Consider the following 12,665-nt stretch of genomic DNA (forward strand, 5'->3'; position numbering starts at 1 on the left):
GGGAGGTGTCCCTGCCATGGCAGGGGTGGCACTGGATGGGCTTTAAGGTCCTTTGCAGCACAAACCATTCCCTTCCATCCAAACCATTCCGCAATTCCATTATTTATTCTCTCAGCAACGCTGGTGATTCATCCCTCTGGGAATTCCAGCCGCTCCTGTCCCCTTCCCTGGGTGGGATCAGGGTCAGCAGCATCCTCACGGCTCAGAACAGGCGGGATCGGAGCTCCCCACCGTGTCCCACACCCTGCACAGCCGGTGCGGAGCGGAAGGGGTCCCCTCACCGTGTCCCACACCCTGCACAGCCGGTGCGGAGCGGAAGGGGTCCCCTCACCGTGTCCCATACCCTGCACAGCCGGTGAGGAGCGGGTCCCCTCACGGTGCCCCCAGCCCGTGTTTCCCCCGCCCTCCGTGCCCCGCTCTCGCCGCTGCCGCCGCCCTTCCCAACATGGCCGCGCCCACCTCAGCCACCACCGTGAGGGCGGCAGGGGGCGGGACCACGCCGCGCCTCCAGCCAATGGACAGCGGCGGCGGCGTGGGCGCGGCACGGCCTCTGCTCCTTCCAGCCAATGGGAAGAAGTAACGGAGTGGGCGCGGCACGGCCTCTTCTCCCTTCCAGCCAATGGGCTCGGCGGGCTCGGCCGGCGGCAGCCAATGGCGGCGCGGGCTGCCGTGGCGGGAAGCGGCGGCCGCGATGGCGGGCGCGGGCGGGAGGAGCTGGCGGGACCTGCTCGGTACGTGCGGGCCGGGGCGGGCCCGGGGCGAGCTCCGAGCCGGGCGCTCCCCGCGGGGACAGCGGAGGGGGCGGGCGGGGTGAATGTCCCCCCTCTGCCTTCGTACACCCCTTCTCTACCTGCGCACACCCTCCCTCTGCCCACGTGTCCCGCTCCATGCATCCCGCTCTGCCTTCCTCAAAGCCGCTGTGCCCCGGGACACAACATCTGCCCTCGCACACCCCTCTGTGCTTTCCTCATGGCTCCCGTGCCCCGGGACACAACATCTGCCCTCGCACACCCCTCTGTGCTTTCCTCATGGCTCCCGTGCCCCGGGACACAACATCTGCTCTCGCACACCCCTCTCCTGCCCTCATGGCTCCCGTGTGTTTCCCTCACACCTCTGTGCCCCCATCCCTAGCAGCAGGAGCGGGAGGTGGTTTTGGGGTGCCCTGGGCACACGCTGCTCAATAAACCTGAACTCCTCAGCAGGGAGAGCCAGGAAGAGGAGAAGCCCCTTTGGGAGTGGAGCAGAGCTCCAGGGAGCGGCTCTGCAGCTGCTGGACCAGCACCAGAACCTGGCTGAGCTGCTCCTGGAGGTAGGAATGGTGGATCAGCACCAGAACCTGGGGGTGATCAGCACCAGAACCTGGCTGAGCTGCTCCTGGAGGTAGGACGGGACAGCTCAGGGGGTCGTGGCCCAGCTGGGACAGTGGGAGAGCCCAGCTGCAGGTGGGCTGTGGAGTCCTTGTCCCAGGAACACAGTGCTCCATGGTACCTGGAGAGAAAAACATGCAGTGTAGCAGTAAGATGGGGCTGCAAGCTCTGTGTCACAGAAATGGGATTGTTAGCCCTCCTCCATCAATGTTTTACAGGCCAGAAATGGTTAAGCATGGTTTGGGCAAAGGGAAATCCAGCACATTTTCCTTTGAGTCAGACCTGGCTTCTTGTGAATCTAAGGAAGACAATTCAGAAGAGACTTGGCTTTTCCCTGAATTACCAAGCACGTCTGGCTGACATGGCTGTCCTCATGACAGCCTTATCTTGATCCACTGTTGTGATTTAGCTGCGTTCTCCCTCTCCTCACACGCTGATTTTACAGTTCCAACAGATAATGCAAATACCTCCCACAGTTCAGGATCTGCCTTTCTCTAGAGAATATTTCCCTTTATAAAAAGAAAAAGGGGATTTAACTAGAAAATGATCCAACATTTGGACATGTTTCATCAAATATTTATGGCCACATGGCTTCACAGAAAGACAAGGATTATAGAAATTCTGCTCCTGGTGCTGCTGCTGAGCTGTTTGGTCCCTGGGGAATGAGGAACTTTGACCTGTATCTCCTTTTTTTATGAATAAACTGACGATAACTAAACACACATCTCTTGTAAGGTGAAATCTGTGCTTTTCCACGTGGGAGCTCCGTGTTAATTTCACTTCAGTTGCTCCAGCACTGCAGGGCTAGGTTTGTAAAGGTGTGTGACAGAGATCTAAGTGTTTTATTTGGTTTCCAGGTGGGAGATTCAGCCAGACCAGGTGTGCAGGATGGGGCAGAGCACCAGGGAGTGTCACCAGAGTCATTTATAGGTGAGCATCCACCAGGCCAGATGTGGGGGAGAACCCTTCCTCAATGCTGAATTTTTGCCTTTATGTACAACCCCAGTTCTACTTTCTTTTCATTGTTCTGGTCTTGTTTCTTGCTTGCCTGGTGATGACAGTCTTGTGCCTTGCTGTTTAGTCTCTGTTCTGCAGGAACAGGCCTCAAAGCTGGGTGTGCCCACAGCGACCTTGGCAGCCAAAAATGCCGCGGCCAACGTGGAGCAGATCTGCCAGGATCCTGGCAGCCCCTCCAGAGCCCCGCTGCTGAACTCTGACCAGAGAGTAAGGGGAGAGCTTTATCTTTCATTTAGCAGCAAAACAGCACTGCTAGGTTTCACTTTAAGCCCAGTTTATCTGCTCTGATTAAGGCCCAAACATGAGCGGACAGTTATTCACTGAGGTGCTCGATTTGCTTGCAGGAGTACAAGATAAATAAGAAGAGAAGTTTAGGCCTTTCCCCTGAATTCCCTCCATCATTTGACCCTCTAAAAAGCAGCAAAGAGGGCAAAGCAACAAATTGTTTTTCTGAGAGTGTGTTGTTCACAAAGGGAATTATTTCTGCTTCATTTCTGGGGTGATGCCAGAAGAGGCTGACCTGCTTGCTTCAGACTGTGAAGGATTTGCTGGCAAACAACATGTTCTGTCGCTCCCTCTTCTGCCAGGAAATGTGGAAAATGAAGGTGAGAGCTCATGGAGAAGCACTGTGGTGTTGCACACCATGAGGATTCATCCATGGGATGTGGCATCTCTGAACTCCTGAGAATGACTGGTTTTCCTGACCTTCCAAAAGCATGAGCTGAATTACACATGGTGGGGTTTTTTTGGTTATTCTGTTAATTTTAGAGCAAGTTCAGTGGGAACTTCCTTGTCTCTGCAGTGGGATTTGCTTTTTCTACTCTGTTGAGGTTTGGAATGATTTGAATTCTTGGAAACTGCCACAGAAGGGTCATTGACAGCACCGTGGTGATCAGGTGCTGCTTTTGGGGTCCAGTGCAGAAACTCCCAGCTGACTGTGGGGTGACACAGTCCCAGAGCCCTTCATGTCCTTTGCCAGCAATATTCCAAGTGTCTTTGGCATCCTGGCTCTCTGCTTTGTTTGCCTGGGAATGGTGATAAGACAAAGTGAGCTCACAGAGAAAGAAACCAGATAGCAGATAACAGCTTGTGCTGCCTGACAAGTGGGATGTCTTGATTTCATTTGGGTGTATTTTGTGGAGACAAGAGGTGCTGTGAGTGGAGTCCAGGGCTTTTTATGAGTGGGAGGGCTCTGATTCCTCACTGCTCCCATGGGGAGGGAGGAAAGGCTGATCTGCCCAGATAAAGGGCTGTGCTCTGGTCTCAGATATCCTCTGCTGAGCTGAAAATAGAACCTGTGTGTTTCACAGGCTGATTGGGATCTCCTGGTCCTGGGGCAGACATGGGATAAGGGAGAGATAACTGTAGCTGAGGGTGTTACAGTAAGAATTAGGTTGTGAAGACAAAGAATGCGGGCGACTTTGGGGTCAGGGTGTGAGGCAGCTGCTGGTCATGGCAGAAAGCTCCTGGGGCTTTGGCTTTTCCCTGTGCCCAAGGCTCCCAAATGCCTCTTCTTCTCAAGGTGGGGAGGTGTTGGTTGTGCCTGGAATGATCAGAAGCTGCTGCTGCTGCTCCTTTCCCCTGCCAGGTGCACCCTGCAGGGCTGCTCTGCTGGCTCAGGGCTCCCCTGGGCGTGCTGTGGTGGGCAGGAGCTGGAAGGGATGTCACAGGGCAGCAAGTGCATCCACACAGGAGCAATGCCTGGTGCCTGGTGCAGATTTTTGTTCGTTTTCCCTTTGTGTCCATCAGCCTTTCTGCCTGGATGGTTGCAGAGACTCTCCCTGTGGTCTCCTGCAATCCCAGCTCTGTTGGGATATGGACTTGAGAGTGGCATCCTTGTTCCACAGGGACTAATTAACAGTTAATAGACTAAAAGACAATTCTCTAATCTGGATCTGGATCTGCATTAACAAAACCTGAACCTGAGTGATGTTGCCTGTTTCCTGGGGTATCCCTGCTCCTTTAAATCTGCAGAATCAGCATTATTCCAGAGGGGAAAGATTAATGTATTCATTACTTGTCCATGAAAATTTTAAATGATGATGCATCTACAACCCTAAACCTCCCAAAATTTCTAGAAAATACAATCTCTCATCACCAGCTATTTGCTGTGTTGTCAATTTTAATGCTGGATGGTTGGAATAAACAGAATCCAGTATTATTTCTCGTGTACCATGTGCAATAACCAAAGGTGAAGTGCCCAGTGCAGGCTGTGAGCTGCTGGTGCTGTGTCCTTAGGAGCCCCTGGTGCTGGAGGCCGTGTGGCACCTGCACAGCAGTGACATCGTGGGCCTGGCAGAGCTGCTGGACAGGTGAGCAGGGCCCTGGGGGCTGCAGGTGCAGCTGATCCCCCAAAGCCTCTTGGGACATAATCAGGGATTAGTCATGAGTATTCTGGAGTGAGGATGTGGTCAGGTGCTGCCCAGGGATCAGATTAGCAGGGCTTAGGAGCTGCTCTGGGCTTGGGGGGTTACTCTGGGGTAATGAGCCCAGTTCTGTGCAGTGGCTCCTTGGGGATCACCAACTGTACTTGAGAAAGTCTTGCTCTGCAGAAGGTGGGTGCCTCCATCTTCACAAAATCTTACACTTTTTTGGTCTGGCAGAGTTAATCTCCAGAGAATTGTTAGTCTTTGAATTTTGGTTTTTTGTTTTTTGCCCCCCAACAAATGTCCAAGACCAAGTTTGGGCAGGGCTTGGAGCAACCTGCTCTAGTGAAAGGTGTCCCTGCCCAAGCAGGGGGTGAAACAAGATGAGCATTAAGGTCCCTTTGAAGCCAAACCATTCCATTATTCCATGATACAGAGCTAAGAGCTCACCCATTTGTGAAGTTCAGGATGTCTCCTTATTGTGTCCCAGTGATTTTCTAGGTTCTGATATTGGTTCACTTGTCTGTTCACAATCAAAGCAATTTAAGGGAACCAAAGGCATTGATTAAGATTAAGATTTTAATTTCTTTTTTGAAGCATTTTTATCCGAGTGTCTTAGAAATTGGAACTGAAATTCTTCTAGCAGAGGTTTCCCAATGGAAACTTTCATGTCAGGGATGAGGAAATACTTGGATGCACAATTTCACCCACATTTTTCCTTTGCATGTGTGTGTTGTGGGACCTTTTTATAAAGCAAATAATATAAAAAGCAACTGTTGGTAAAGCAAATGTGCTGGTCCAAATTAAATAAAGGAAGTGGCAGATTTAGGGCAGAGTGCACAGGTGGAGACAGCCAAGCCTTACAGAAGGCAGGAGGGGTTGAACTGGAGGTGCTTTTGTGTTGCAGGAGCCCAGCAGGCCCAGCAGCAGTGGAGTGGCTCTGCAGCAGCCTCTGTGGCCTCTGTGAGCAGGCTGGGGACATCTCCTGTGGGGACACGGAGCTGGCACAGAGGATTCTCTCAGGCAAGGCCCTGGGCTGGGAGCAGGGCAGGACCTCAGAGGTGGAACAATGCAGGCCTCACTTTGTGTTTCCTTACCTCATTTCTCTGGGGAATATATTTTTTATATGTTGAGCAAATTTTCTCCCTTTAAATTGGTTTGAAATTTTCCATCCCTTGGAGTTAAGGTAACTCAAGAAAGTGTAGCTGTGAGGGGTGTGGTTCAGGGATGACACACTGGCACTGTGACACTCTGCAAAGTCCCAGAGAGATTTTGGGCCAGAAATATTTCAGAGTTCCATTTCCCCCCTGTCCATTTCTATTATTTATTTTCTTAGTTTAGTTAGGAAAAAAAAAATCCCTCCAGTGTCTGAGTGTGAACCATTGCAGCTGGTCAAGTACAGCCCCCCTGAGTTCTGGATTCTTTTTCCTGGGAATGATTTTACTCCAGGACAGTAACTGACTGCTGTTTTTCAGAGGCTGTTGGGACAGGTGGGAGGGGAAGGAGGAGGTGACCTGTGTGCAGAGGGGATGCTGGAACACCAATTTTTTTTCTTGGTTTTTGCAGACTTTGCCATCGTGTTTCTTCAGAATGGCTTTGAGCAGCCTTCAGAGCTGGGAAGGAAGGTGGAATTCCAGAAGGTTGCCTACGTAAGGACAAAATGAACCTGCCTGCAAATGGTGCTTTAATAAAGCAGTTCCATTGATCTCTGGCTCTTGCTGAGTGCAAACAATTCAGGGCTTGGAGCTGCAAGGAGAGGGTGCTGGCACAGGTGCAGGAGAGGGGGAAATGGTGGAACCAGAATTGAGATTTTTTGTACGGAGAATTGCTCCAAGGTGGCACATCAAGGGGTTTTTAACTCCCTTTCACCTGGGTTGCTTGGGTGTTCCATTTGAATATGAGACATGGAATGCTGTAAGGTTGGAAAGTGCTGCCCTTCTGTCTATTTTATCTGTTCTATTGCACAGCCTAAGGTCAAAGTGAAGCTTTAAGAGGGACAAAACTCTTTGAGTCAATTTACTTTTTCTGCATTGAACTGCAGCCCTTTGAAACACTAAATCCATTAATTTGTCAATTTTGAACAGATCTGCCATGCTGTCTTGCAGAGGATGCTGGCATGTGAGTATTGCTGTGATCCCAGCTTTGTGCAGCCACTGCTGGCTCAGGACTTCCATTCCTTGCTCACTGCTGAATCCCTAAGGAGGAATCCTTTGCCTGGCTGCTTTGTCTGTGCTGTTGTGCATAATATTTATGTCGCTGATTTTATTTGCCTCTGCTTTCCCTGTCGTTCTCCTGAAGTGTCTCCAGACGCTGCAGATAATTTCTTGCCTTTTATGCTACTTTTTTTTCTGCTCCCAACTCTAACATGATATAGATACCTGACCCCATTTCCTGATTTTTAACAGGTTTGCTTGGAAGCAGGTGGAGCACAGAGGTTAGGCCAGGATCAGCTTTGCTGCTTAGATTTATTTTTTCTTTCTGCCTAGTAAATTAGACTTTGAGTTGACTTTTGCTGACTCACCATTTGGATTTGCAGACCAATGTTTTCTGAAACCTCTATTTTTGTGCTGAGCCAAGACATCGGGTGTAGGTGTGGAGCCTTTGAACACCAGTGTTCATGAACTGCAACGTGCCTGCCCTGGCCTGAGCTGCCCTGGTGCCTCTGCTGAGGGCTCAGCGCAGCAGCTCCTGATTCACCAGCAAATCCTGGTGCAGAAAGGCTAAACTCACTCGCAGGGGTTATTTTTGTCCTGTGTCACAGCTGATGCTGTAGCAGCTGCTGTCCTGTTCCTTACACACCCTGGCTGGTGTCACCTGCCAGTGCAGCTGCTGTCACTCCTGTCTCCTTAGTGACAGCGATTCCTGCTTTCCCTGCTGCCACCTTTCCTGCTCGTGCTGCTGCAGAGGCTTCTGCTGTCTCTGCTGTAAGGTGACCAGGGCACCTCCCTCCATCCCCATGGGCACTGCCAGCCCCATCCCTTGCCCCCAAACTCACAGAGAGCACTGTCTGTACACTGAGATGCTCACAGACCTTGTGAGTTCTTCCAAAAAGGGAAAGCTGCAAGGGAAGTGCTTTATTATTTAATATGCACCAATCCCATCTCAGGTGGCCCTTTAAGAGTTGAAAACCAACCCTTCTGAGCAGAGGAGTAGTGATTTTGGAGGAGGAGGAGCAGGCTGTTGGCAGGCAGACAGGAGTCTGCATCCTGCTCTTCATTTGCCCTTCCCGTTTGCGCAGCCTGCGTCCCTGCAAAATGCATTCCAGCAGGTTTATGTAAGATATTTTATTAGTCCATACTTTTGGGTCACCTCTGAGGGGTCCCACTTCATTAATCTGCGGAGAACATTAGGATTTTTAATGTAAAAGAGTTCCCTATTTCTGAAGACCTTCCCAGCAGGAGAAGGACAGGCTGTTAGTAGCATGGGAGCAATGCGTTCGCTGTAATGATCTGGCAGGGCTGAACTGCTGTGCCTGAAGATAAGCTGAGTTTATCTCCTTTGCTTTATTCTCCCCTACTTAACCTTAAAGTATTCCTCAGCAGGAGAGGAGAGTGTTACATCCTAAAGCTCTGGTGGCATGTGAGGGACGTCTGGTTCGCTGCTCCCGCTCAGTACATTTTCTTTTCAGGGTTTTTTTTTTCCTTCACGAAATGATTTGAATACACAAACCAAGCTCCTTTAACAGTTGAAAGAGGAGGGTTTTCAAGGCGGGGTGGCACAAAGCAGAAGTGCTGCTGCAGCAGGCTGCAAAGCAAAGGCTTTCCCAGTCTGTGGGCTCGGAGAGGTGTGGGCTGATCATCGCCAAGACAACGCGCAAGCTGCCAACCTGTTTGATCTCTACCCGTCCTTTTGGGGCAGATGGAGCTTTTACAGGAATTCCTGCCATGCAAATGGCACATTACAAACGCGTGGCCCTCCCCCAGCCTGCCCTTTGTCTGGACCGGGGTTTGCAGGGTGCTTAATTCAGCCTGTGCAAACCCCAGACAGGCTGCGCGGTGCTCACACTCGCTGGGGCTGCGTTTGGAAGCGAAATCCTGATTTACATGCGTTTTTAGATGGCTTCGTTATTAGCATGTTCTCGGGAATGGTTTAAAATTGGTTCAAGGGCAGTGGTAATAGTTTCTGAGTCCCTGTGTCACTTTGGACAAAATCTGGTGAGAATTTAGCACTGCTGAGTGGCTTCTGCACATTTTCCTGGCGGGGTCACCTTTGTAGCGGGGCACAAATTGCTGATTCCTGTTAATTCCCAGGTGGGATTTACACAGTTGTTTTTGTCACAGTTCTTTTCTCATTGGGTTTTTGTGTGTTTTGGGGTCCAGGGATGCTTGATGCTGTTGGTAAGGAGAAGCAGGAAGATGTTTCCATGGTGCAAGCTGTGAGGTTCTGGTAAGAAACGTTCCAAACAGTGTCAGGGGGAGGTTTTTATCCACTGTTGCACTTCTTACTGAAATAGGAGCAATGCTGTGGGGTGTTTTTCACTTATTTACACACACCCCCACCTCTCCTAGTGCTATTTGTGCTTGATATTCTCCTCTAATAAAATATGTGCAGACAAAAGTGCTTGTAAAAAAGATAAGGGCCAGGAAGGAAAGTGGGTTCTGGCAGTGCTGGAGCCAACCCTGGACCTCCCTCTTGTCATGCCAGAAATTCCCCATCAGGTTTCCTCACTGCTTCTGAGCAGAAACACCTGGAAGGTGAAATCACCTCCAATTCCTGCTTCCAAACTTGTTTTATTTAACTGCTTTGTACATGTCACCTTCAGCCCCATGCAGGGATACCCCTCAGACTCACATTTAATCTGATGGCTACACAGTGCTGAGTAACCATTCATTGCTTTGGGTTTTTTTAATACATACCAAAAAGAATATATTTGTGGCAATTTTAAGAAGATGGATGTAGAATAAAAATCAGGCATTCCCCCTAAGCTGCAGCTGGCTGTTCCTATTTCATCAGCAGCTGGTGGATCATATATTATCACTACCTGGCTGATCATAATTATATTATCAGTGCCTGGCTGATCATATTGAATCAGTGCCTGGCTGATCACCTGGCTGACACTTTCTGGTATCTCCTTGTCCTTTGCAGGCTGAATGTGTTCAACGTGTCCCTCTATGGAAGTGTGGCTCACCCAGAATCCTTGAGGCAGTTCTTCAGACACACCCTGACTGAGGTTCTCACCTACAACCCCGTGCTGAAAGGTGGGAATGGCCAGGGACAGGGGTCTCCAGGTGTCTCCAGGTGTCTCCAGAGCTCTGTCCCACACTGAGTGGGGCCCAGCCTGGAGGACCCAGAGCCAGAGCAGCCTCCAGCCTTCTGAGCTCCTTCCTGGGGTCTGTATGAGCAGGGTGCCAAATCAGGCAAAAAAACCATCACCTGAGGGTCATAGTTCGGGAGAAGATTTTGGGCAGGAAGGTTCTAATCCTGGATCAGTAATTGTGAAGCTTGATGTTTTTGGGAGAAATATGTTTGAGCTATGAACTCGACTGTGCAGCCCCCAGGAGCTGTGATCTGGAGCTGCTGTCTGTTGTGTGGGAGAGCTGTGCCATTGCTGCCTCCCAGATGAAAGAGGTTAATGAGGGAAGAGCTGGTTCCTTGCTGATTCTCTGTGCATGTGCCACATCAGCCCACGCAGGCGGGATCACAAAACCAGCTCTGGGGTGGCAGTGCCATGAAGGAATGGCCCGGTCCCTGTGCCACAGCCGTGTTCCAAAGACCGATGGGAGACAGAATTCCACTGGGCAGTTTTCAAAGGGAAACCTGTGTGTTTTGGCTGTGTTGTAAAACCTGCTGCTGAGGTTTTCTTTCTGTGGGTGCAGTGTCTGATGCCATCCAGATGCAGAAGGAGTGGAGCTTTACCAGGACTTCTCCCCTGCTCACGGCTCTGTATCGCAAGGTACCTCTGCCTGCTGTCACCCACAGAACTGTGTTATGTTGGGCTTGTTTCCACTGGAAAACCTGAAATCAGATTATTGGAAATTAGTGCAGCATTGTCCAGTTGCAGCATCCAAACCAATTGCCAGAAGGAAAAGAACAACAGTGGTTTTTGCTAGTGCAAAGCAATTCATGAGAACAAAGATGCTGATTGGAGATGTGAATGTTCACTGGTACAGTGAATGTGGAGATGTGAATTTTCACTGCTACAGAGTGAGACATGAGTTCTGAAAGAATGGGAATTTTACTGTTTATTGTAGCTGGTGCTGGTTCCAGTCCAGGCTGATATTTGGACCTGGGAAGCTGATCCAAAAGCTGCAGGACAGTTTGATAAAGCCTGTCAATCTTGTGTGTATTCCCCTGTTTCTTGTGGCTGTCTGTGCCAGCTAACAGGAATTGCGCTCCCTCTCCAGCTGCTGGTGGCATTCAGTGTGAAGGAATCCGTGTGCCAGCTGCAGCAGGTGCTGGAGACCCACGAGGTGAACTGGCAGCACGTGCTGTCCTGTGTGTCCACGCTGGTGGTGTGCCAGGCTGAGGCTGGGCAGCTCTTCAAGGGTAGGTGGCACTGCCAGCCTGGCCTGTGCCCTGCGGCTGGGGGGGAGCAGGGGGTCAGCCCAGGGCTCCTGCATGGCAAAGGGCAGCAGGACAGGACATCTGCTTTTCCACCAGGCTCCCCATGGCCGTGGTGATGGCAGTGCCAGGCCTCGGGCCTGCCACTTCTCTAACTCTGTGTACAGCCCAGGGTGGTGGTTTGATAATTACCTTCCTCGTTAATTGGCATAGTGATTACTGAACCTTAGTTCTAGCTCACCTTTGCTAGCAGAGCTTGTTGGTGAGAATTCCTTGCTAATTATCCCAGTGCTGGACTCCCTGCAGGGAATCCAAGTGTGTTTGACAGTTGAAAGGGCATAAAAAAATAAAATCAGACCCCAGAGGTTCTCCAGGCTGCAGTACATGTCCTGCCTCGTGTTTTATCTCAGATATTTGTCTTCATTTTCTGCAGAATACACAGCACTGTTGTGAGGAGCAGAGTGTGAGGTTATTGTTTTATGTTCCTAGATCTCCTGAGCCATCTCCTGCTCAAGGCCTTTGGGAATTATGACATGGAAAATATGATCACTGCCTTCCTGATCGCTCGCCAGGCTGCTCTGGAGGGCCCTGCTGTCTTCATGCCTTACTCTGAGTGGTTCAAGGTGAGACTCAGTGGGGCCTGGCTGGGGAGCTTTGTTGTAATTGTGTCATTCAACCTGTGCATAAGGAATGTTCTGCTGTGTGGAAAGAGCCTTGTCCCAGACAGGATAGCCAGGAATGAGAGAGGGGAAGAAAAATAAAAAAACAAAAGTACAAGGCATTGTATTGATATTCGGAATGACTGAATATTTATTACAGCCTTTGTGTCTGCAAAGAATAAATTTATTTGGTTTTCTCCAGTTTTCCCTCCTTTCATCTTTTGAGTCCACCTTGCCTGTTGTAGTTATTTGCTAGGAATGCAGACGTGTAATTCCTGTTATTATCATCCCCTTGGATGGATGTCAGTGTCTTGATAAGCAGCACTGTTGTTATTGCATAAGTTGGGGGTTATGGCAGAGGAAGCATTCCTGTTTCCTGGAGGTTTGCATGCAGCTGTAATTGCTGTGTTTGACCTTACAGATAATTGCTTGTTGCTTTTAACTTAACCAGGTGGGTATTTTAGGGATGCAAATCTCCACGCAAATTCAACCTGGAAATTCCTTTGTGTGAGTTTGCAAATCTAAGCTCAGCTTTGGCTGATAGAGTGCCCAGGAAGTGTCAGGAGGTAAACTGGTTGTGTTCTCTGTAGTCCCAGACTGGTTGTTTTCCTTAGAATGCCCAGATAAACCTGTGTAGAAACCTGCAGATTTGTGGTTCCCTCATGAATATCAATCTTTTGGTGCATCTCAAAGGTGCCTTGTTTGAGTGTTCTCATGGCAGCAAACTTCCACAGAGGCTTCTGTAAATCACCATG

At 50.1% G+C, this 12,665-nt stretch overlaps 1 protein-coding gene across 7 annotated transcripts in view; it reads left to right on the forward strand.

Moving 5' to 3' along the window:
• The first annotated feature begins 669 nt into the window (after positions 1 to 669).
• FANCA (FA complementation group A) overlaps positions 670 to 12,665 on the forward strand; it is a 33,086-nt gene continuing 21,090 nt past the window's right edge. For 6 of the 7 annotated variants that reach the window (XR_004061079.1, XR_004061078.1, XM_030956168.1 and 3 more), the window contains exons 1-14: positions 670 to 731; positions 1,200 to 1,309; positions 2,225 to 2,297; positions 2,449 to 2,591; positions 2,894 to 2,989; positions 4,623 to 4,696; positions 5,658 to 5,773; positions 6,317 to 6,399; positions 6,835 to 6,868; positions 9,070 to 9,136; positions 9,836 to 9,948; positions 10,567 to 10,643; positions 11,095 to 11,236; positions 11,741 to 11,874. Coding sequence is in view for 5 of the 7 variants with exons in the window: in XM_030956168.1 (XP_030812028.1) it covers positions 692 to 731; positions 1,200 to 1,309; positions 2,225 to 2,297; positions 2,449 to 2,591; positions 2,894 to 2,989; positions 4,623 to 4,696; positions 5,658 to 5,773; positions 6,317 to 6,399; positions 6,835 to 6,868; positions 9,070 to 9,136; positions 9,836 to 9,948; positions 10,567 to 10,643; positions 11,095 to 11,236; positions 11,741 to 11,874 (1,302 nt within the window). In the remaining 2 variants the exon portion in view is untranslated. The remainder of the gene's footprint in view (positions 732 to 1,199; positions 1,310 to 2,224; positions 2,298 to 2,448; positions 2,592 to 2,893; positions 2,990 to 4,622; positions 4,697 to 5,657; positions 5,774 to 6,316; positions 6,400 to 6,834; positions 6,869 to 9,069; positions 9,137 to 9,835; positions 9,949 to 10,566; positions 10,644 to 11,094; positions 11,237 to 11,740; positions 11,875 to 12,665) is intronic. The other variant, XM_030956170.1, reaches the window with a different exon arrangement.

The sequence above is a fragment of the Camarhynchus parvulus genome, chromosome 11 (assembly GCF_901933205.1).
Source record: "Camarhynchus parvulus chromosome 11, STF_HiC, whole genome shotgun sequence".
Taxonomy (NCBI): Eukaryota; Metazoa; Chordata; class Aves; order Passeriformes; family Thraupidae; genus Camarhynchus; species Camarhynchus parvulus.